A 23563-nucleotide genomic window follows, 5' to 3' on the forward strand; every position below is an offset into this window, starting at 1 on the left:
TTTTTTTTAAAAGAATTAGAGAACGAATGCGATCGTGCACGGGCGTTTGGTCTAGTGGTATGATTCTCGCTTCGGGTGCGAGAGGTCGCGAGTTCGATTCTCGCAACGCCCCTATTTTTCTTCATCGCATCAATTATTCAGAAAATTTTATTAAAGATATATATGTACAAGCAGATTACATGTGTTACCATTAGAATAAAGTACTGAAAAGAATGGAGGTTTCAATTATTTATCCTGTCTAATATCTTAAATTGATCAAGTATATTAGAATTAAAGTTGAATTATAGAAAGAAAGGATTTAGAATCTAGTAAGATGAAAATATATAAATACATTTTTGAGAGTATAATTTTTGAATTTTTGTGGTCGAGGAAAATTAAATAAAGTTTGAATCATGCATAACGTTAAATTAAAGTAGATAAAATGAAAAAGTGTTTGAAATTTACAAGTGTATACCATTAAAAAAAAATTCAAATAATTTTTTTAAAATAGTTAAAAATCCAACTAATTAGGTGATCAATAAAGAGGGACTCAAGCTAATTTTACATAGATGCATATACCTTCTTACACCTCCCTAATTTCTCATATATATAATGAATGTATATATATATATATATATATATATATATATATGTGTGTGTGTGTGTGTGTGTAAAAATAATAATAATAATCCTCTTAAATACTTGATTTTATGTTAATTATAGATAAATGTTAATTTCTCATATATATATATATATATATACATGGCCGGCGTCAATGATTCTGATCGAGCGATTGAGTTTATAAGTGATTTCCTACATTAATGTTGGACATGTCTTCTCTTTAAGGTATGTGATATATTTGGGATAGATCAAATTAAATAAAATGAATAGTATTATAATGAAAAAAAATTAATTGGAATAAAAAAAATATATATATATATATATACATATAATCTTATTATAATATATAATAAAGGTTAAAAAGCTTCGTGTTGAAAATTGAAAGGGGATTTCAATTACAGTGACCCCCCCAATTCTCGCCACTCCCTCTCCTCCATCCACCCCACTCTCTCTCTTCGATTTCTCCTCAATATTTAGCCGAATCGACGATCAAACACCACCACAAGATCCTAACTTTGATTCTTTGCAAGTTAATCAAAACAAATTTTATGTTTGGGTTTCCTAAATACCACTCCAGAGTCAAGATAAAGGAAATAACTTATATCATTTATTTTAGAAATTCACTTTGTTAAATCATGATAAGTGATTACTAGAATATTGTATATAATTTTCTTAGTAATTTTATGAGTATGAAAATTATGATTTATTTATTAAATTGTAGTATTTGATTAAATTAGATTTTGGAGAATATTTTGACATTGAGTTAAATTGTAGGGATTTGATTAAATTTTTTTTTTGGAACATTTTGAAATTAAGTTAAACTGCAGCGATTTGATTAAATTAGATTTTAGGGAGTATTTTGACATTAAGTACTGTAAGGATTTGATTAAATTTTATTTTTAGAAATATTTTGAAATTAAGTTAAATTGCAGCGATTTGATTAAATTAGATTTTGAAGAGTATTTTAACATTAAGTTATACTGGAGGGATTTTGATTAAATTAATATTAAAAATATTTTAAAATTAAGTTAAACTGCAGGAATTTGATTAAATTAAATTTTGGAATTAAATTTTGGAGAGTAATTTGACATTAAGCTAAACTATAAGGACTTGATTAAATTAGATTTTTCAAAATATTTTAAAACTAAGCTAAACTATAGAAATTTGATTAAATTAAATTTTAAGGAATATATATTGACATTAAAGTTAAACTATAGGAATTTGATTAAATTAAAATTTTAAAAATATTTAAAATTAAATTAAGTTGTAGGAATTTAATTAAATTATATATTTAAGAATATTTTGAAACTAAATTAAACTATAGGGATTTAATTAAATTAGATTTTAAAAAATATTTTAAAATTAAGTTAAATTGCAAGAATTTGATCAAATCTTGACTTTCAAAAATCTTTTGAAATTAAATTAAACTATAAGGATTTGTTAATATCATATTTTAAAAATATTTTAAATTAAATCAAACAAGACTTTCAATCTTAATACTTTTAAGTTAAGTTTGTCCACTCAATTCAAATACACCCAATGCAATTTAATTATTGCGTGTATTTTTTTCTTGGTCGATCTCTTGATTCACTAAAATTATGTTTTCCTCTTTAATATATAGACTTTTTTATTATAGCTTTCTCTAATATTAGTGATATAATACATTTATCTGTCCACAGTCAAATTGCAAAATAAATAAATAAATGGAAAACAAATACCTATGTTCTATAAATTTCTAATTTAATATTTTACATCTATTTACTACAATGAATGCTATAATTTACTTTTTTAAAAAAAAAAAAAATTGTAACGAAAAAAAGCTCAAATTTTTATTTGAAAATTATTATCTTAACAACCTGAAATTATGAACTGAAGAAAAATTCATGTTAACCAATTTTATAGTGGATGTAAGACTTTATTAATTAATTGTTATTTTTATTATTTCTAAATATTTTTTGTGAAGAAATATTAATTCCATTGATCAGATTAAATTGGAAGCATACACACATTCAGATGTTTAAACAAAAAATGAACTCGGACTTAGATGTTGAATTTGATTTTAGTTAATTTCCATCAACAGAAACTTGAAAAATCGAAAACAACCACCAAATTATTCATTTCAGTAATTAATCGATCAGCTCCATTGCAAATTGTTCATGATGATCATAATCGATCAAGCCACATCAATATAAACATTCCAACCCCACCCCCAACACAAAGCCACCATGACCAAATCACAGCCGTCCATTCCCCGAGGGTGGACCCCACCACCCGCGCCATCAACGGCCAGCTTCGGGTGCTGAGGTCCACCCCACTTCAATTCATCGTCTGCACCCGTGACCATCATCATCATCAAGCATGGTGATCAGTACTAGTGTAGTAACCCTAGCTAGCTACCTAGCTCTGACCTAGCCTAACACCTGTACATATCCATCCACCACCACCACCACTACTACTGCTACAACTACAAACTGAAAACTTCAAGAAATAAACTAACTTGAGCTTCTACAACTAAACCCAATCATTGATATATATATATATATATATATATATATATATATATATATATATAGAGATGTGTCAGTAGATCGATCTAGCTCTTAGCTACTGTTTTCAGTAGCAGTCCTGGGAGGAGTAGGGGAGAGTCTACCGACGGTAGTCATGGTCACCGGCCGCCGTGAACCGTCCCGGGGAGGGGAGAAGCACGCCGGCAGGAAGTCCTCCGAGTCGCACGCAAACCTTGAGCTCTGGAAGTGGTTCACCAGCGCCTCCTTCCCCTGTCCACGTACGTACCAACTCATGCATCATCCATTCCATCCATCACAATGACACAATCCAATCAACCCACTTTCAAATCACAATTTATATATATATATATATATATATATATATACACGTTACCAAATGAGTACGTGTGCATGCGTATTGTCTAATTAATTTGGCAATCAGAAATTAGATTTTATTACAGTTGGAATTAATTATTGAGATAGATTTGGTATCATGCATTTACATATTGATATATATATATATATATATAGTAGATAACCTGAATTTTGGCGCAGGCAATCTGGCGGATCTTGGACGATTGGAAATGCTCCCAGCTCTGATTGTGAGAAGCAACTTGAAACTTCCACACTGCACTGGGGTTTGTGAAGTTTACGAATGCATACCCTTTGTTACAACCTGTTCTGCGCTTGCACGAGTTCACATAATCAGGATACCTTGAATTGATGAATGAAGAAGAAGAATGGGAAAAAAAGACGTACGCAAAATCTATGGGCAGGTACACGAAATCAAAAGCTGAAACATCGTCTTCGGAATTATGGGCATGCATCTTCCGATTCTCCAACATGCAGTGCTCGTCCAGAAACTGTACCAACATCTCACGCCTGATCCATATGCATATGTACACCAAATTACTTTCCAAAGATTAAAAATCATCAAGTGAACAAATGGGTAATCTTCTAATTGCAAGTGTCATAACAAATACATCTCAGCACAGAGAGAGAAGGAGAAAAAGTCTCGACTAAATTTAGTCAGATTCTATTTATTAAACCCTAGTAGAAATAAGGTAAATATAACTATATATCCAGCTGAGAAACCATAGCCCCAGTATGAAGTTTTATTAATTAAACCCTAGCTAGGGTTTCAATATAGACCGCACAATAATGACAACATCGACCGGAGGGACCTCGAATTGAACTAAACCAAAAAATGAGAAGGGTATACATACGTGTATTTGTTGGGTATATTTCTGATCATGGCAGTAGTCTTCCGCCCACCCTTCTCCACAGGCTCCACGCCACTCTCTCTACTCTGCTGTTTCCTTTTCACGTTCACAGTACTCTGCTTCCTAAACGTCGTCGTTCTCCGCCTACCATATTCACTACCGTTCCCAGCCTCACCGTCGCCGCTCTCCTCTCCCCTCCTCCCACCGCCGCCTCGCCTCCAAACGAAATACGAGCGACCCAGCCGAGATGACGTCGTCGGCCGCCCTCTTATTACCAAACCCTCGGGCCGGCGGCGCCGGTGGCCATCACTACTCCTCTCGGAGGTAACCGCTCTCCGTCCCACTTCGCATCGCTCCTCGGTCGCCGGAGGAGCAGGCGTAGAGTGAATCGCCGCCGCCGTCGCCGTTGCCGTTTCCGGCGGGAGTGAGTTTGGAGAATAGAGGAAGGAGTTGTTGAGGAGGTCAGGAAGATGGTAATAGCAGAAGGAAAGTGGGGCGGTGCCAGTGATGAGGGGTTGAGGTTGATGAAGGAAGAAGTTGGGAGGATCTGAGGCAGCCATGGAAGATTGAGGGAAGAAGAGGAAGCTGCTGCTTGGGATGAACTCTGGTGCTTCAGGGTTCAAACCCTTCTTCTTGCCTGCCATGGAAGATTCAGCCGGCACCACTTCTTGAAGCTCCGGTTTCATTGTCCCACGAAACGTGCGTGTACCACAATTTGTATGTTCGCATGTGTTGTCTCGCAGGGGACAAGGGTACTATATGTGGAGAGAGAGAGAGAGAGAGAGAGAGAGAGAGAGAGAGAGATGTGTAATCATCTTTTATGGAGTTTTTTTCCGTTTTATTATTATAATTAAATAAAATATTAAATAATACTTTGATTAGGAAAAATTTTCCCAAACTAATGCTCACGTAATCTCGCAGCCTGATGCTGCGAGATTTAAAGTGATAGGCCGCTAGAAGGACGACACGTGGCGGAACTGAAGCAAATCTCGCAGCTTGGAGCTGCGAAATTTGAAAGGAGTGGCAGTGGGAAGGTGACGCGTGGCACAAATCTCGCAGCACCAAGCTGCGAGATTTGTCTCTGAAATCCAGTAGCGTTGTGACACGTGGATAATCTCGCAAGATAGACTTGCGAGATTTGGGTTCCTGAGTTCGTTGGCCTCTTTTGTTGTCTTACAATCTCATCTCAGTCTCCATTCCGTTGGAACTTAGCAACTGCTCTAATCTCAAAATCCTTAGTCTGCGGTCAAATTATTTAACAGGCCGCATTCCTACCGACCTCTCCGGCCTTTCACATTTGAACGAGCTTGATTTGGGTAGAAACAATTTAACGAGTGAAATCTCAGAAAAAATATTTGGATGTTCGTCCCTGTTATCTCTGTTACTGGACGGAAACGATCTCTCCGGGGGAATACCCGAGTCTTTGTCTAATTTGTCAAGCCTAACAACTATGGATCTCTCCATGAACAACTTGATGGGTAGGATTTCCCCAAAATTTGCACTCATCTCTGCCTTGGTTCACTTCAATGTGTCGTTCAATAACCTCCAAGGTGAAATCCCGGCAAGCCTGGGCTCTCGCTTCAAGAATCCGTCCCTATTCGCAATGAATCAAAACCTATGCAGGAAGCCAAATCTCACATTTTGTTTTGACACCTCTAAATCAATAACATTATCAACATGAATTTTGCCAAAAATTAAAAAGGGAAACGTAAAAATTCCGGTAGTCTGCTTTTTGCTTTTGTTTTTGTATTTTGTTTTCGTGTATTTGGTTTCTCATTCTTGCAGAGGCTCTTAAAATGGCCTGCCGGTTGCCATGTTCAAACCTCTCCCAACTCAACGCCACTGCAACTGTGCTCACAAAACCCTCCACACCCCCTCAATGTGATCTCTCTCTCTCTCTCTCTCTCTCTCTCTCTCTCTCTCTCTCTCTCTCTCTCTCTCTCTCTCTCTTTTCGAACCTTAAATGAATTACTGTATTTGATCTTCTTCTTCACATAAATTTTCAATTGCAGGAGTAGGAGCTCTGGTAGTGGCCATGGCGAAAAAGCCACCTCCTCTACCCCTGCGACACACCTTCTGGTTTGGCTGGAAGCTCGTTATTGCCCTTTCAGTTTTTCTCTGCGTTTTGGCTTTTCTCCAATTGCGCTCTCAGTCCAAACCCTCCCTTACCCTCGCTCACAGATCTCGCTTCTTTCGCCCAAGGAACGTCAAAGGCCCTCCCAAGATTTGCCTTTTGCCGCTCCCTTTGAATCAAGCTGCGAGATTTGCTCCAGTCATGCTACGTGTCACCTCTCCACTAGTTGCTCTCTTTAAATCTCGCAGCACCAAGCTGCGAGATTTGTTTCTCTCTATGCCACGCGTCGTCCTTTCAGTGGCCCATCACTTTAAATCTCGCAGCATCAAGCTGCGAGATTACGTGAGCATTAATTTGGAAAAAATTTTTCCAATTAGAGTATTATTTAAAATTTTATTTATTTATAATAATAAAATCGGAAAAAACTCATCTTTTATGTGCTCTCCAATGGACTAAGTAGATTTAGTTTTTAAAACATGATAAAATACTAGATTATGAATTTTATAGCACATTCAATTTATAAAGGACATTATAAATTAGGAAGGAAAGAAAATTATGAAGAAATTTGTTTTATTATTTTTATACATAAATATTATTTTAAAATATTAATATAATAAAAAATTAAATAAATTTAAATATTAAAACATAATACAGTAGACAAAATTACCCTAACTTTTTACACGAAATTTTAAAAATCCTTGGGGCCTCCTTTAAAATTTTAAAACTTTCACAAACTTTTCATGACATTTGATTTTGAGGTACATACATCCTTCAATATTTTTATATTTTTTTTAATAAAATATAATGAAAAGTTAGTATCTTTTGACAAACTTTACGAAATGTTGATGAAATTTTTGAAACATTAAGAGAGGTTTCTGAATTTTTTTAAATCTCAATATACGTGATTGTCTTTCTGTCAAATTTTAAGAAATATCAGTATGTTATATGCTAAATATTAATATAACAATAACAACAAGCCTTGAGTCTCACGAGATAGAGGCGGTTATATGAATCATTTTCCGTCAATTCATCTGATTTCGAGCATTTTCCCTTATTAAATTTAAGGCTATTAAATCCTTGCTCATTACCTCATTGAAAGTTATTTTAGGCCTATCATCCCTTTTTATGCTAGAAACCACAACTTACTCCTCCTCACATGTGTTCTACTAGATTTACGTTTCAAATGCTCAAATCATCTAAGTTGCCCCTTTCTTATCTTGTTTTCAATTTGTTTTATGCCTAATTATTGCGTATGTGTTCATTTCTTACTAAACCACTTATCCACTTTAACGTAAGCATCTCTGCAATTTTCATTTTCTGTATATGTTGTTTCATAGTTGTCCAACATTATGAACTATAAAGCATAATTGGTCTTGTTCTTATAAAATTTTTATTTTAATTTTAAGGATATTCTACGATCACACAACACATATGACACACTCCTCCATTTTACCCTACTTGTCTTAATTCTATATACAATATTTTCTTTAATTTTCCTTTCACTTTACATAATAGATCCAAGATATCTAAATCTATCAATGTTATTAATCTCTTAATTATCCAATTTAATCTTTTCTCTATTGCTACTCTTGACAATATTACTGAAATTACATTTCATATATTTCAAAAGTTCTAGCTTAGATTTCACTTTACTCATACTATCATCAATCAATATGATATCACCTGCAAATAATACACACAAAACCATCTCATCTCAGATATTTCTAGTAATTTTATTAATTACTAGAATAAATAAAAAATAAATATGAACTCAAAGTAGAAACGAACACCCCCTACACGCCCGTTCTTACGAACAGTACCTAATTAATTTGAAATTATCCCTAAGTTAACCTAATAAGTCTTAAATTACTCCTTTTTATGAATTTATAAATACATATGAAAAATAAACAAATAAATATATACATATATATTCCCTCAGAGCTTAAGGTACGTGAAACTCGAAGGCTCATACCCCCGCATTAAAATCATAGAGATAAAATCGAAAATAATGTACAAAATACACTCCCAAAATTGAAAACTCTCTAGAGTCTCCTCTTACAATCTTAATGCCAGTCACTACTCTATCATACATATGCTTAATGGCGTCCATATACCTATTGCAAACTTGTTTCTTTTCTAATACCCACCAAAATACTTTACTAGGTACTCTATCATATGTTTTTTCTAGATCAATAAAAACCATATGTAAGTCTTTATTTTTATCCCTAAATTTTTTCATAAAACTTCTTAAAAGATACGTAGCTTCTATTGTTGATTTCACAGGCATAAAACCAAATTGATTGTCTAAATTTTTTGTTTATAATCTTATTTTATATTCAATTACCATTTCCCATAATTTATTAGTATGATTCATAATCTTAATTTCACGATAGTTATTATAGTTTTGAATATCACCTTTACTTTTATACAAGTATTAACGTTTACTTTCTTCTTCTTTTTGCATTCTTCTCATATTTTCTTTGTTTTTACAATTTTTTTTAATAGATTAGTTAACTAAATAATTTCTTTATCCCCTAAACATTTTCAAACTTCAATTGGTTTTGTATTTGGTCCTATATATTTTTTACTTTTTATATTTTTTTTAATGTCATCTTAACTTCAAGGACTCTAATTTTACAAATAAATATTTTATTTTTAATTTTCTCTTCATTTATCACCTCTAAGTTCAATCTTTTATTTTGGTTTTTATTAAACAACTTATCAAAGTATCTCCACTACCTCTCTTTTATGTCTTCTTCTCTAAATAAGACATTGTCACTTCATCCTTTATACATTTTACATCACCCAAATTTTTGTATTTTCTTTCTCTAACTCTAACAAGTCTATAAATGTTTTTTTTTTTCTTTCTTTTATATCTAAATCAGTATATAAAGTATTGTAAGTTTTATATTTAACTTCATTGAGAGTTTCTTTTTTGTTTACATTTTTTTCTCTCTTCTTTATATTTTTCAAGGTTTTATATATTTTTACAATTTTGGCATTTTTTTTATCAATCTCTTTTTGTCTTAAAATTTTTTAAAAAATTTTTTTAATCCCACCACCAACTTTCTTTACTATCAAAGTATCTTTATTTAAACTAGCCTAAAACCCTTTTTACTATCCTTATGATAGATGATGACATTTTACTTTAAATATTATTTGCATCAACCATATCCCTTACTATCCAATTACACTATTTTGTTTACTTTATCTTTGAATTTTACTATATTATCTCCTTTCAAGTTTTACCATCTCGTACTTTTCTATTGATTTAGACTACTTTGTCTCTTCCATTTTTTGATATGAATATCTACTACTAAGACTTTATGTTGTCTAGTCAAACTTTCACCTATAATAACTTTACAATCCTTACAAGATAGACGGTCCTCGTTTTTAGTTTAGAAAAAAATTATTTGACTTTTATTGAATCAACTTTTAAAAGTTTTTAATTGTTATTCTCTTTTTCTAAACAAGTATTCAATACAAGTAAATCATAAGATTAAATCATTGACCTTATTTTTATTTCCAAATTCATGACCTCTGTGTATCTTCTCATATCCTATATCATCCTTACCAATGTAACATTAAAATCAACTCATAAGAATGTCTTTTCAAACTTTTATAGTTTTATCTTTTGTTTCTCCATTGATTGTCTTGTAATCACGATATTTTTCCGTCAAAAGTGAGAGTTCATCAATAAATAAATAAAGGTGTCGCTCTTGTTTTTTTTATAAAAAAAAAAAGTGTCTTATTAAAATTATTTTTTCAAATTTTATGCTGAGTCTATTTGGGGAGCAATATGCTAAGTATTAATGATATGTAAAATTAATTTTTATTTTTATTAATTTGATATATTTAAAGTTTTTTTTATACTTTTCTTTTTTAAATATTTTCCAAATTTGGCTTAATTATTAGATTTTTGCAAATGAACCAATTACAAACAGTAAAACAAATCAACTTAATTAAAAGAATATATTCTTAAAACTATTAAACCTGAAATTAATTAAAAAAATGTCTCTCTAAATTTCTTTTTCACAACTTAATTGTCACGTTTCTCGGCGACAAACAAAAATTCATACTATATGTATAAGTGCTTTAGAGAGGAGGCGCGTGGAAAGAGGGGTGGCGCGTGGATAAGAGAGGGTGAGTGGGGTAAAATAATATGATTAATTGGGTTTGGAAGTTCATGATTAGAGATGGACAGGAGGAGTAAATGCATGGATGTGATGCGGTAGCAGTCGCAGTGGCAGCCCTGCTTCTCTGCTTCCACTTCTACTTCACTGTGTCTGCGGGTGTGATGGCCGAATGTTTTCCTTCTCTCTCTCTCTCTCGCTCTGCGTTTTGTCTACTCTGCGTGTCAGAAACCTAATTTGGTTGCATCTCTACCGTTCAATCATTCCCACCTGGATTTGAGATCCGCATATCCGACGGCTGGTATTAAACTCCGGCTAGCCCCCCCCCCCCCCCCCCGGTCGATCTTTCCCATGCCACGTCTTATTAATTACGCTCCATCATCATCATCATATCCTCTCCTGATTTTCCCTTTTTTTCTTCCTTAAAAGAATATATATAATTAATTAATTATGTATGATGAGAAACCATCAATACAAAAGAAGGAAAATATTTTTTTTTACTTTTTCTATCAATTAATTTTAAAAAATATTTATACATAGAAGAATTTTTAAAGAAATTCCTTTTTTTTTTCCTTTCAAATTTAATAATTTTTAAAATAAAAAACCAAAATTTGAAAAGAAAAAGTTTTTAAATTTAAATTTAACTAAATTTAGATAAAATATATATAATTATATTAAATTTTAGTTCAAATCTATATTTAATATAAAAAATGTATACTTCCAAATGAGTGTGATTAAAATAGAAATATTTTGATATTATAATCTTTATAATAAGTTCAAAAAAGAAACTACTAATTTTTTTCTTACATTTTGTTTCAACCTAACAAACTTTCTATAGTATTTTTTATTGGTTAAATATGAATTTTTAAAAGTCAAAATGTCCATTTAATTGTGTAAAACAATTGCTATTTTTTATTTTAGGTTTTTTAATATATATATATATTTAGATTTCATTTTACAAAAAGTAAACAACAATAAAATATTTTGAGTCTTTTAATGGTATGGTTTTATTTTTATGTCTTACTTTTAAAATAGTCGCACGAATACCAATTTATTTTTTTAATTTTTCAAATTTAGAAAACTTCAAAAAAATATTTTTTATTATTTTTCTAAATTTTTAAATTTAACTTTGACTATGGGAGCATGAAGTTAGGACCTTCCTCAAAATCCATGATTTTAAATAATCTTAAGTAACTTTTAAAAATTGAAAAATAAATTGTCTTTTTTATCATTATTTTGAAATTTAGAAATAAAAATAAAGCTTTTTTACACATTAAAATAAATTTTCTACTTTTTAATATTAATCTAAAAAAAGTAAAAATAATTTAATTTTTAATTATTTAAAAATAGAAAAAAAATTGCAATTAAATAGGCCATAATTTTTTGAGTACCAACACTCATTTCTATTCCAATAGATTATGTTCAAAAGCAAATTAAACTTAGGAAGATCTAATAATTATCTAGGGATTCTAGTGACATAGACATCTATAATTGCACTTTATAAGGTGATAATTTAACATGAGAAAAATAGTTTGTCAATAATCCACTATAATTGCAATATATTTTGTTTGAAAAATGAAATGTGATAATAAAAAAATGAAATAAAATTTGTATGAAAATATATAAGAAGATCAATTAAGAAATTTTGCATTCCTCATTGATTTTTATTTCATTCATGCATAGTAAATGTGCAATATAATTGCTCGTTATGAGAGAAAATAGAGCAAACTCACATGATCTCCCCGTGATGTCCCTATTTAAGGAATCCATTGACTTTGAGGTCTATTTGGAACAAAAAAAATTGTTATAGAAAGAAAAGGAAAGAAAAATGACAATGAATGAGTTTCATTTTCTATCTATATCAAATGCTACTAAAAAATGAAAGTTTGTTCTAATATAATAAGAGATTTAAAAATATACATACATTAATGATGCATAAACAAAATTTTTATTCATTGCTTTAATATATATTTATTTCTTTCTTAACTTTCTTTGATTCAAACATGAAATTTCCAAAAGCTCTTATGCCCTATTTGGAACTTGAAAAATGTGAGGAAAATGACAAAAAAATATGGAGAAATCCACCTTTTCATATTTGATTATCAAGAAAAATTAGAAATAAAAAATTTTTAAAAATTATACCAATTCAATTAATGAATTTTTCATTTTATGCATCATTAACATTTGAGTTTTCTTAATTTTTACTTATATTAGAATAACTTTTCATTTTAAAATTTTTTTAATATAGAGCAAATATAATGAAAAATAAATTTTTTTTCTTTATTTCCTTCCCTTTCCTTTCCTCCATCAAAATCCTTCCTTCAAAAGAACCCTTACCATTCCATGTAGTTGGGAGCTATTGAGCTTCGTAGAGGCTTTGGTTTTCTAAGCATTTTTCTCTTCTAACATAATTGCATGTGATTAATTCAACTATTAAGGTTCAATTAGGACCAATTAAGACTGCATATGGGAATCAATAGACAACCTAAATATATACCATCATCCACCTTGCTTCAAGTCATCAGGGGTTTAGCTCCCGTCAAAGATGAGAATTTCATTTGTGAGTTTATCCCACATTGAAAAAATAGAGTAGATGATGGGTACTTATATGTCTAGTTAGGTCCAAAACCTAACAAGCTTAAACTTTTAAATCAAGTTGGTACTCACTCATGTGTATCAAGCCTACCTATGGACTCCTCCATCAGTGTTGACGGTTTGTAACTCTAGGCGAGCGACATCATAAAAAATCAAGGCAAGAAGTTAATTCTTCTAATGTGCTAATCGTTGGAGGACCAAGTGTGTGACTGAGACCGATAAGGATCTTCTAGGCTTGAAAGATGGATCTGAATAGGGTCAAGACGTGAAAAATAAGATTGGTTCAAAGCACATGGAATGAAATTCAAGGCACGTAAGGCGCAGTAGTAAAACCCACTTGAACAATTGATGGAGAATTTATTTGAAAAAATAGAGTAGATGATAGGTGCTAATATACATGGTTAGGCCCAAAGCCCAACAAGCTTAAGCTTTTGGGTCAAGTTGGTGCTCACCCATGTATATCAAACCTACCTATGGGCGCCTTCGGTACTAACAGTCAAGACTCCAATCCCTAGCCTATCAGAGCTTCAGCCCTCAAACCTGAGCTTTCGAGCCACCCCCTCAGCCTGAAATTACATATACACACATCAACCAAATCAATTGCATACATTTATACTTACATAATTATATATATATAATTGTTCATATTTATTAAAGAATATACTTAGAATATTTTTGAATAATCCTAATTACATAATTACATAATTTAATTTCAAAAAATAGTGTACAATCATACAAATCTATATAATTACAAACACATTTAAACTTAACCAATTATACAAGTACATGCATACATGTATATTAATTAATTTAAAAATCGAACCAAATTAAATTATGTATGTAATTAATTATGTGATTACATAAATACTCAAACAGAATAGTTAATGGTTTGTAAAAACGTTATGCACATATAAATTCAAATTATAACATTAGGTACATAATCATAGTATAAATTAGAAATTTAAATGGCCTGGTGAATAAGTAGGCACACTCATTCTATTTAATTTTTATATCTAAATAAGTCACTCAGACTTTTATAATTATATGAGTGTACACTAACTCATTTACTAATAATAGATATAAATGGATTAATGGGTATGAGTTGTAATTGTCTGAGCTAATCGATTGAAGTAGTTAAGCTGCTGCGCAGCTTGTGTAATGATAGAATTAACAAAAGTACGGAGGGCGGGGGCAGAGTTAAATGGAGAAGAAAGTGTTCAAAAGTTGCTACATGCCATGGAAAGCAATTCTTGCATGAGATAATCCAAGGAAATAACGTGTGGTGTTGGCCGATAGGTGCTCAAGTCATATTTCGATGCATTGTGTATAAGGTGGTTAAGGTCGAGTAATGCTAAACAACACGAAACGCATGCCATCACTGGTCCAAGTGTCAATAATTGAGTATATGAAGTAAAACCCACACCACATCATGCATTCAGCTGCGGACACATGGGTTCATGTTATGTCACTTAGACATTTTTCCTTAAAGATCAAGTGCGTTCTCCATGATGTGTGTTTGGGAATGTTTGAGGTTTTCAAAGGCAAAGGCAGCAGCATTCGAATATCAAAAATGTGATTATGCTTACTCATTTCTCGGTAAGCATTGACACTTCTTAGAACCTGAAATGTCAACGTCTAACACATGAAAAAATCTGACTATGCTTACTCTTCTGATCTTCTTGTATGAAGCCATTGGAGGTTGAGGAATTTTACACCAATCTTCCATGGCTGGATTGACTTTTCTGTTTCTACATATATGGTTTGGTACCTGTGATGCCCTGTGGATTATACTTCACATGACTAGTAAAAAACCAAAAAAAAGAAAAAAAGAACGTGTGATCTTGTTTCGTTACTACATATTTTAACCCCTTGGTGCCCTGTTTATACATGCTTCACAAAGAAAGCAAAACGGTTATCGTGTTTCGTTACTTACAGATGCACCATGCCATCAGTTCACTCTGCATAGAGCTGGTGCAGCATCCTCCTTCTACTACTGGAAATGCTGCTGGGCACCCCTCAAAGCCAATAGAGCAGCTCCATAAGCAGCTTCTGTTTGGCTTGCCTGACACACAGGCAAACCAAGTACCCTCTCTCGTATCTTCATCCATTTCTCATTTTTTGCACCACCTCCAGCCGTAAACACTTCCTCAACTTGGGTTGCCCCTAGATCATTTAGCAAGCCATAAGCCTTTGCCTGAGGACATTCAAATGGAAATTTATGTGTCACGAGGCTAAATCGGATGGCATCTACTTTTATTTTTCCCCCCTTCCCCAATCTGTAAAGATTAAATGAGAGATGAAATTTCACCACCTCTATTCGGGCAATGGATTCTAGAATACCATGCAAGTACTCGACATCACTCCCTGGGCGTGGAACTAACCTGCAAAATTAAGTGGCACATGGTCAACTATTTGTGTGAGTGCACATTCGCATCTCTTAGCAGGGAAGGAAGGCTTGAAGTTTATACCATAGAACAGCAAAACACAAAACAACAGCAGGTCCACGCCCTATGGCACAGTATTAAAACCTGGACTGGACCTTCAACCAGAACTGATCAACAGGCCACCCCAGCAACCACCTCAGAATTGGTTCTGGAGTGAACCAGAATTGAACCAGCCCGCACAAATGAAACCAGACTAACCTGGCCGGAACCAGGGTGGCAGGCGGATCAACTCATCTCTCTACCAAAAAAACAAAAAAGAAGTGAAGTGATTCTGTTGGCAAGGGAACTAGAACCTGAAACCTTAAAGAGCATGAGAGTAAGACTTACCACCGCACCAACCATTACTGGTAGTTTCCTCATGCTGTAAATAATAGGCTTACAGAAAAAGTAATTTACATATGCACACCAACTAAAGAAATTTTTAATTGAATAGAAATCTTCTTTTACCTTTTAATATTTTGTTTGAATAACAATAATAATAAGTTTCAAGAACAATTTCTAAAAATAGAAAAATAAACAGAACTTATTTAGATTGTTGCTAGTTATTATATCCTGTAATCAACTGATAGGTGATTGTGGCATGCTCTGTGGAGTTGCAGGTTAATGATTTAATGGTCCAAAGTAGCATTCTTCGTGATGATTCTGAGCACCTCAACAATGACCAACCACTCAAATCATATCTTTTTTGGTGCGAGGCAGTACATACTCCAGTACCCATCCTAAACCTCTTCTCACTCTTTCCCAAGATTTAAACATGAAACCACCCCAACATGCAGTTCCCATGATCAAATTGTTGGATTGCCCCATAGAGGACACCAGAACCTCGCATCTTGAGCAGTCATAATATCACCGGTTCTTTATAGTTAAGGAATCTCTCCCGAGAAGATTGTGCTCAAATAAAGAAATTAAAACTTGTAATTAAAGATGCAACTTCTGAACAATTTAGCATATGCATCACATACTAAGATTCATTTGACCAAGAAATTTTATAAGACTACAGCTCTCAGATTTAACAGGTTTATAATCACTCGTGATTCTTGCAAAAAAATATTAAAAATACAGAAAAAGATAAAAATACCTTGGCTTCATTTTTGGATCTGCCACTGGAAATCTCTCACCAACTGCTTGCAAAGGGTAGTAGTCCAGAGGAGAGGCTTCTATGGGATTAATCTGTTCACTCAGTGTCTCCAATTGTTCATCTGTAAATATTTGTCTAAGAACAGCTCCACCAGTGTTTGAAGCACCCCCAACAAGCCACTTATCATCAAGGCGATGGCTATATACCCCAAATCGTGCATCCTCAATCCTGCTTGTGCTGAGCAATTTAATAGCAAGGGTAGAACCCAAAGATGTGACCTAATTACAAACATAGTAAATGTAATCACAGGAATTTCTACTCCAATGAGGGGAAAATGACAAGCAAGGGAAAAATGAAAATAGTATGTTGCATATCTGAATTAAAGGGCAATGCATGTGGAGGTCAGAGATAAAGACACAGATCCGCAATTTCCTCACTTTCTCTCTCTCTTGATTCTCAGAGTTCGTTCATGGTATCAGAGCACTTCATAACAAAGACACAACACATCAACCAGCTATACAGTAAACACAATAAGAATCTTTCAAACATCAAATCACTCCCAGAGACATGAACAACCAGTGAGATTGGTCAACAGAAGATAAAGTCAAGGGAAATTGTTTGGCTTCAAACCCTTGAAGTTCAGCACAGAGAAACCACCAGGACTGGGAGGATTTGCATGTCTCTCCTAAACATAGGAAGCTCTAGTTGTTTGTAGTTCTATGAGTTCTACATGATGACTCCTATAGTTGCTGGAAGAAAAAAGAAGAAAAAGAAGGAAAAGAAAACTAAATATGCAAATAGCAATGTTGTTGCTGGGAGAATATATTAGCTGTAAATGTCGATCACATAGTTGATGTAGCAATAATTCTAAGTTGAAGCCCATATCTTATCAGTTATCAGTTTCACAATAAGGAATTGGAAAAATCAAGGGTCTGTTTAATGGTGGAAAACAGCTACCATTTCCCATTTTCAGCTTCCAACTGATTACAAAATTGCCACCATTTTTTCTAGTTTTCTCACATTTGTATGGTAAAATTTGAAAACAACTTCTCATTGTTTTTCCATGTTTTCTATATAAATGTTGGAAAATTGAAACACAAGGAAGCTTTTTTTTTTTTTTGGTCTTCCTTAAAAAACTGAACATGGAAAATGACAATATTCAAGTTAGGTTAAATTAGAATTAAGGGTTTAGCATTTTTTTAACAAAAAGAATGCCCAGTACTCCTGATGCATGCAATATGGCCAGTTGAAAAATAAAACTGGAGGAGAAGGGAGAACAAAGCTCACCGCTTTTCCAGGTAGTGTAGCACGGGCAGCCAAAAAGGCTGCTATACTGTCAGTGGTCCCTGTGCAAACAACACAATCCTTTGAATAACCTGCCAGGACATTTTTTTTAAGATATCAAGAGCCTTCAACACTTTTAAATCGAAATAATTCAAAAGAGTTAAAGGAATCAAGGTGCAGCTTCAGGTATTAAGGACTTACACAGCAGCCAGAGTAAAATTTTATTAGGTGTCTTGGGTGAATCAAACCAAAACTACTAAGAGCGTAATAACTAACTCTATGCATTCTAACGCAGTGTCACCATTGATTCACCTTCAATTCCATAAAATTCTGTTTGGAGTTAGGATGGAAAAAATATTAAAATATCATTCTCTCTCAACATTATTACATTCTAGTTAGAATAAAAAAATGTTCACTTACTGCTTAATACTTGGAAAAACACACAGTTTCCAAATATAAGTACATTTTACAATTGCTTGGAATTTCTGTTGATTGCCCAAAGAAAATCTTGAATGAAGGCTACCAGTCGGAAGAGGTACTAGAATGCATGTGACAGGCAATGTGAGCAAAGCAATGGCCATATTATTGTTGAACCATTCACAAAATAAATAAATATATAAATAAAAACAAAAACAAAAGACTTGCAAACATATACGTTAACATAAAAATATGGCCCATATGCAACAGAATAGAATGAACAACAGAAATTCCAGGGCCTACATATTTCGTCTGGTATCAACATGAGAAATTTTTAGTAACCTTGACGAATTGTGTAAAATAACATCATGTTAAATTTTCTTGCTGGACCAACTTTTCTGGACTACTGCAAAGCAGACATACCAAATTGCATTGAAATTTCCTCTTTTATGAAACCAGTTGAACTTCCTGGAACTTTAACAGAAGGTAAAACTCGTGAATAGGGCTGAGAGATCAGCCACGGTGGATAGGAGTCAAGCTCAGGATCATAGCCAACCTGCTGTATTAATAGACTCAATACTGTTTTCCTTGCACGAATTAACAATTTGGAAAGAGGGAGAGGACAACAACCAATAGCCAAAGAGTGAACAAAATCAATAATACCTTCAAAGCATTGTTGTAGTCAGAGACCCCTAGCTTTCCATGAAGAAGCCACAACAACCAATCTGCTTGATGCAACAATAATGCAGACCCTTTATTTGAATGATCAGAATTCCACCATGAGATGAGCTTGCACAGGGTAGAGGAACCAGAGCAAACAGTGTGGTTTGCAGGAGCAATGGAGTTTACAACTGCTAAAGCCTCAGGACAGCTATCGTTGTAAAGGAAAGGTCTACATAAGGGTTCTCCTGTGTTGCTGCAGTAAAATATTTGGAAGCCAAGCTCCAATGAAGCAATGACATGAAGAATGAGGAAAGCTAATAAATAGGCAACAAAGCTCTAAAGCGGATACCTATCTAGAATGATAGTTGTTGCAGAAGTCCCATCTATAGAAATGGAAGCAACAAATGGGCGGAGATTAACAGGGACATCTTCAAGTAGTGAGAAAAGTGTCATTCTCCATGAGCATATCCAATCCATTTTTTCTTCGTTCTTTCAACACAACAGAAAAGTGCTTCTGAGTTTATCTTAAAGGCAGAATAGGCAGGGGAGGAGCTACATGCCCACTCACTCCTCCCCTACCCCCAAAAAAATAAATAAATAATAAACAAATAATTTCTATTTGCAAGTGATGGATGAACTAAAATTTAAAATGATGGTCTCAAAACAATAGTTATTATGCTAACGCACCCCCCTCCCAATCCCCCAACTCCCATGCCCCAAAAAATACAAATAATAAGAAGGGTTAAATTTCTAGTTCTGCCTAAGGAATTGTGCTGTATTGACTCAAAGAAGGATTAGTTGTCTCAATCAAGTTCTATTACATTCTCTTGAGAAACCTAAAATATAATTCAGCATATAAGAAAATGGGTCATCTTAAGAACTCCAATTTCACATGTGTAGTATTTAATTCTACACAAATATAATGCTGCATCCCCTAAGCCATGAAAAAAAATTCGTGGTTAACAATGTACTGAGTCCAACTTTATCAAAATTCTAAAAACCGGTTTATTAATCAAAGATTCTCCTAAATTCTCAAAAACTACAGGACCTGCAAATACAGCATAGGCAGATAGGCCTTCATGGGCAAAGTTTGTTCAGTAAGTCTACTTGGTATTTCAATAAAAGCAGTCTTTCCTTCACATTCCATAAAATTCACAGGTTCATCTACAATCACAAGTCATAACTTCAAACGTTCCCTGAAATTCACAGGTTCATCTGCTTCTCGGATGTGGATAACCAAAAAGCTTCTCAATTGATTAAGGCCCTGTAGGATTGGGCATTCCAAGGAGCTATTTCATTTTTAAAAGCCTAGAGGCAATTAAAATACCTTTGATTAAATTCCTTGTTTTTGAAGCCTAAAGATAAGATATACTAAATTCAGCAGATCTTTAAAGAGTACTTACAGTAATCAAAATCCTTTCCCAAATAACACTGAAATAACACTAATCCTGGCTCATTAAGTGTATCCCTCCCGACCAACTTTTCAATAATGGACTTTATTATTGTTTGGCAAAATGAGATTTACAAATTCCAAATAAAGTAACTGAACAAAATATTTATATTTCTGATCCCTCGTAGCATAGTCCAATGGCAAGGGTGAGCTCTGAGGGAAGCATCAACCCAGTTATCCTACATTTGATTCCTCAGAGATTAAACCTACATTTAAGCAGACATTTGCTGCAGGGAGTTATTATGGTAGATTTGCCACGATCTTTTCTGCCTTCATCACTACAAGTGCGCCTTTGATAACCTTCAAGATCCCATTTTCAATAAGGGTCTTGCAGCCGAGGTCATCCAACTGTCCAAGAGACAGTAAATTTTTCTTCAAGCCCTTCACATGTCATATCCTTTGAATAGTGCGAATCATACCGTCGTACATCTTCAGTTTGATATTATTGACACCAGCGATCTCTAAGACATGATCATTACCCATGAACACAGATCTGCCTATAACAAGTTCATATGAGTGGAACCAGTCTCGGTGAGAGGTTATGTGTCAGGTTGCTCCTGAATCCATGATCCATACATCATTGAGTTTCTTACCACCTTTAGAGATAGTTTCCACTTCGTTGTACAAGATTTCGCCATCACTAGATGTACTCGCAACGCATCCTTAAGAAGTGTTCTCCTCGGAAGTTTTCCCTGCATTCTTCTTCTTATGGCAACAATCCTTCGAGATGTGCCCCCTTTCTCCACAATTGTAGCATTTAAAATTCTTCTTACTCCTTGACTTTGATCTACCATGATTGTGACTCCCACTAGAGCCACATTCTGTTGATCTTCCTCTTGTCATCGGTAGTGCCTCAACTTATTGAGAACGAGACGATCTGTCTTCCTTATTTTTGCGTCTGGATTCCCCTTCCAGAACAGCCGCCGCAACATCATTGAAGACTAGATTATCTGACTAAATATTATTTGTTATGTTGATGAGTTGATCATACGAATCTGGCAGACTTTGAAGTAGAAGCTCCGCTCGATCAATTGGCCTAACATTTTTAGTTGGGAAAAAAATGTATTAAGATTGTTGATGTGATTCGTAACCGATGTGGATTCACTCATTCAAAGAGTGTAAAGTCGCCTCTTTAAGAAGATCTTATTGTGAAGTGACTTAACCTCATAGAGTTTTGTCAGCGCATCCCAAATTTCTTTTGCTAACTTCTTCTCCGCTATGCTTGATAACACCGAATCTGCCAAGGCTAGATGAAGATTGGCCACAACATTGTCATCCATCTCGTTCCATTTTTCGCTAGTTATCCCTGTTGGTCTGTCTCCAATTGCCGCTAAGCAATTGTCCTTTCTCAGGACCGCCTTCATCTTCAATTTCCAAAGGGAGAAATTACCCCCATTGAACTTTTTAATTTCGTACTTTACTGCCATTGTAGTAGTCGTTTCCGAAAGTGCTGTTATTTTCTTTATTTTGCAGTTCATTTTCTGCAAATATCACATCTCTATTGACTACGACCTTGCGGGCAGTGGGATCCCACGCTCATCAATGTACAGCCGAGGTGCTCCATTACAAAAAAAAATGCTTCTAATTCTGAGTTTTGTAAATTTTGACATTTAAAAGCCTTTCCAATTCTATCAGTTCACAAATACTCTATCCACAGTCCAAACGCACCCTCAAGGAATATGTATAGATCAATATGAGGAAGTTTCACAATAAGGGCACCTATCAGGTACCTACAGCAATACAATTTGAATAGAGCATTTGATTATCAACAACTCGACAAGCAGCAAAGTTTAAACCATTCAACTTTTTTAATCAACATCCATTCCCATTTATAATAACAATCCAAAGTTTGAAGCGGAAAAGAGAAACATAAATCCTCACAATAAACAGCGGATAAGCCCTCTTTCCTTCAGCGTGTATCATGCCTCGCTTGTCAATAAGAGCATACCTAGCCCCAGATGTGCCAAAGTCCATACCAAGATAAAGCCGTTCCCCCGCTTTGAGTTCAACTCCAGGATTATCCCTACTGCTTCCAAAACTCATTATTCTCGCTCTCGATTTCTCAAATAGCAAAACCCTTGAAAGCGAATTCCTTAAACCGCGCTGCCCTGATAAAAAAAGAGGGATGTGCGAATTACTATTTTTCCAAACGATTAAGACCTATTGTTCTGTATTCCAGTGCCTCGACTCAAATCAATCATTTCAGAACTGAAGAATTTTGAGAAGCTACAAGAAATGCAGCAACGCAAGAGATGAAAAATGCACAATTAACATCGGGCGAGCATGGATATCCAACAGAAACGGCATTTTCCTCAATGAGAGAGACAGATACCAGTTGTGGGAGACGATGGCCATGGGCAAAGGGAGGAGCATGGGGAGTGGTAGACTGCAGCAACCATCTCTGATCTCTCTGCTGCTGGCGCGCGCCCTCTCGCTCGCTCGCTCGCCCGCCCACCCCCCCGCCCGCCTGGATAAGGGGAGGATATGACAGAGCACACTAAAACCACGTCGTTTAGAAGATCCAGCCGATGCCCCGCCACCTGCGCAGCTCATTTTTTGGCCTGCCCATCCGAACCCCGGAAGTTGGGCCGAGTTTGTGGAGATTGGTATTTTAACCCACTTAGTTGAACTTGGAGCAGCCCATTGGGCCTGACTTCACAATGGGCCATCCACTATCCTAATTGTAAAATTCTCCAACAAAGTTTGGCATTATTGGACTGTCCTTTTTTTCCCTAAAAAAAATATTGACATTTAACATGATATACTTTTGTTGGACGGACTTCAAGATTTCCTAAGCCACGTCCCAAAGTTAAAAAATATTAAGAAAAAAAAATATCATTAAATTCACATTTTTATATTTAATGGTTAAAAAAGTGAGAAAAATAAAATATAAATATATCGAACCCATGAAAAAAAATTAATTTTATACATTATTAATATTTAATTTTTATTCATTTCTAATTATATTAAGACAAATTTTTATTTTTAATTTTATTTAACATAAAAAAATAGTATAATAAAAAGTGAGTTTTCTCTCTTTTTTTCTATTCCTTTCCTTTTTTCCATACATACTTTTACTTCATGATTGGAGAGAC

The 23563-nt window shown here is 34.0% G+C and overlaps 2 protein-coding genes and 1 non-coding gene across 12 annotated transcripts; 1 reads left to right on the forward strand and 2 right to left on the reverse strand.

Moving 5' to 3' along the window:
• Positions 1–40: 40 nt before the first annotated feature.
• TRNAP-CGG (transfer RNA proline (anticodon CGG)) lies at positions 41–112 on the forward strand. The gene has a single exon. It is a non-coding gene; the product is annotated as a tRNA-Pro (tRNA).
• A 2661-nt stretch (positions 113–2773) lies between these two features.
• LOC131155827 (protein terminal ear1 homolog) lies at positions 2774–5016 on the reverse strand. The gene is made up of 5 exons (XM_058109271.1): positions 4334–5016; positions 3867–3989; positions 3647–3788; positions 3209–3377; positions 2774–2928 (listed from the first exon to the last, which is right to left on the reverse strand). The coding sequence occupies exons 1-5, from the start codon at positions 5014–5016 to the stop codon at positions 2774–2776; spliced, it is 1272 nt and encodes a 423-aa protein (XP_057965254.1).
• Positions 5017–13410: 8394 nt separating this feature from the next.
• On the reverse strand, positions 13411–23045 carry LOC131156453 (D-ribulose kinase). 10 transcript variants are annotated; one of them, XR_009137003.1, is made up of 11 exons: positions 22801–22923; positions 22350–22576; positions 19368–19507; positions 19019–19271; positions 18779–18911; positions 17942–18030; positions 16655–16932; positions 15444–15513; positions 15066–15326; positions 14799–14910; positions 13411–13698 (listed from the first exon to the last, which is right to left on the reverse strand). XR_009137003.1 is itself a non-coding variant. In XM_058110153.1 (9 exons), exons 1-9 carry the CDS (start codon positions 22865–22867, stop codon positions 15123–15125), a joined length of 1464 nt encoding a protein of 487 aa, XP_057966136.1. In that variant the 5' UTR covers positions 22868–23045; the 3' UTR covers positions 14587–15122. The 10 variants fall into 10 exon arrangements, 2 of the variants coding, with proteins under 2 accessions (XP_057966136.1, XP_057966137.1); XR_009137001.1 differs by having other exon boundaries at positions 14799–14900; positions 18779–18914; XR_009137002.1 differs by having other exon boundaries at positions 18779–18914.
• Positions 23046–23563: the final 518 nt, after the last annotated feature.

Source organism: Malania oleifera, chromosome 5 (assembly GCF_029873635.1).
Source record: "Malania oleifera isolate guangnan ecotype guangnan chromosome 5, ASM2987363v1, whole genome shotgun sequence".
In the NCBI taxonomy this organism is placed as follows: domain Eukaryota; kingdom Viridiplantae; phylum Streptophyta; class Magnoliopsida; order Santalales; family Ximeniaceae; genus Malania; species Malania oleifera.

What these genes read in the sequence shown, in the direction of transcription:
- LOC131156453 (XM_058110153.1), bottom strand. Translation starts at nt 22,867, where the DNA reads ATGGTTGCTGCAGTCTACCACTCCCCATGCTCCTCCCTTTGCCCATGG. An exon ending in GCCATCGTCTCCCACAACTG is followed by an intron (nt 22,577 to 22,800) that starts GTATCTGTCTCT and finishes TTTTTTTATCAG; the next exon opens with GGCAGCGCGGTTTAAGGAAT. An exon ending in GGAAATTTCAATGCAATTTG is followed by an intron (nt 18,031 to 18,778) that starts GTATGTCTGCTT and finishes ATGTCCTGGCAG; the next exon opens with GTTATTCAAAGGATTGTGTT.
- LOC131155827 (XM_058109271.1), bottom strand. Translation starts at nt 5,016, where the DNA reads ATGAAACCGGAGCTTCAAGAAGTGGTGCCGGCTGAATCTTCCATGGCA. An exon ending in AATATACCCAACAAATACAC is followed by an intron (nt 3,990 to 4,333) that starts GTATGTATACCC and finishes CATATGGATCAG; the next exon opens with GCGTGAGATGTTGGTACAGT. An exon ending in TACCTGCCCATAGATTTTGC is followed by an intron (nt 3,789 to 3,866) that starts GTACGTCTTTTT and finishes GTGCAAGCGCAG; the next exon opens with AACAGGTTGTAACAAAGGGT.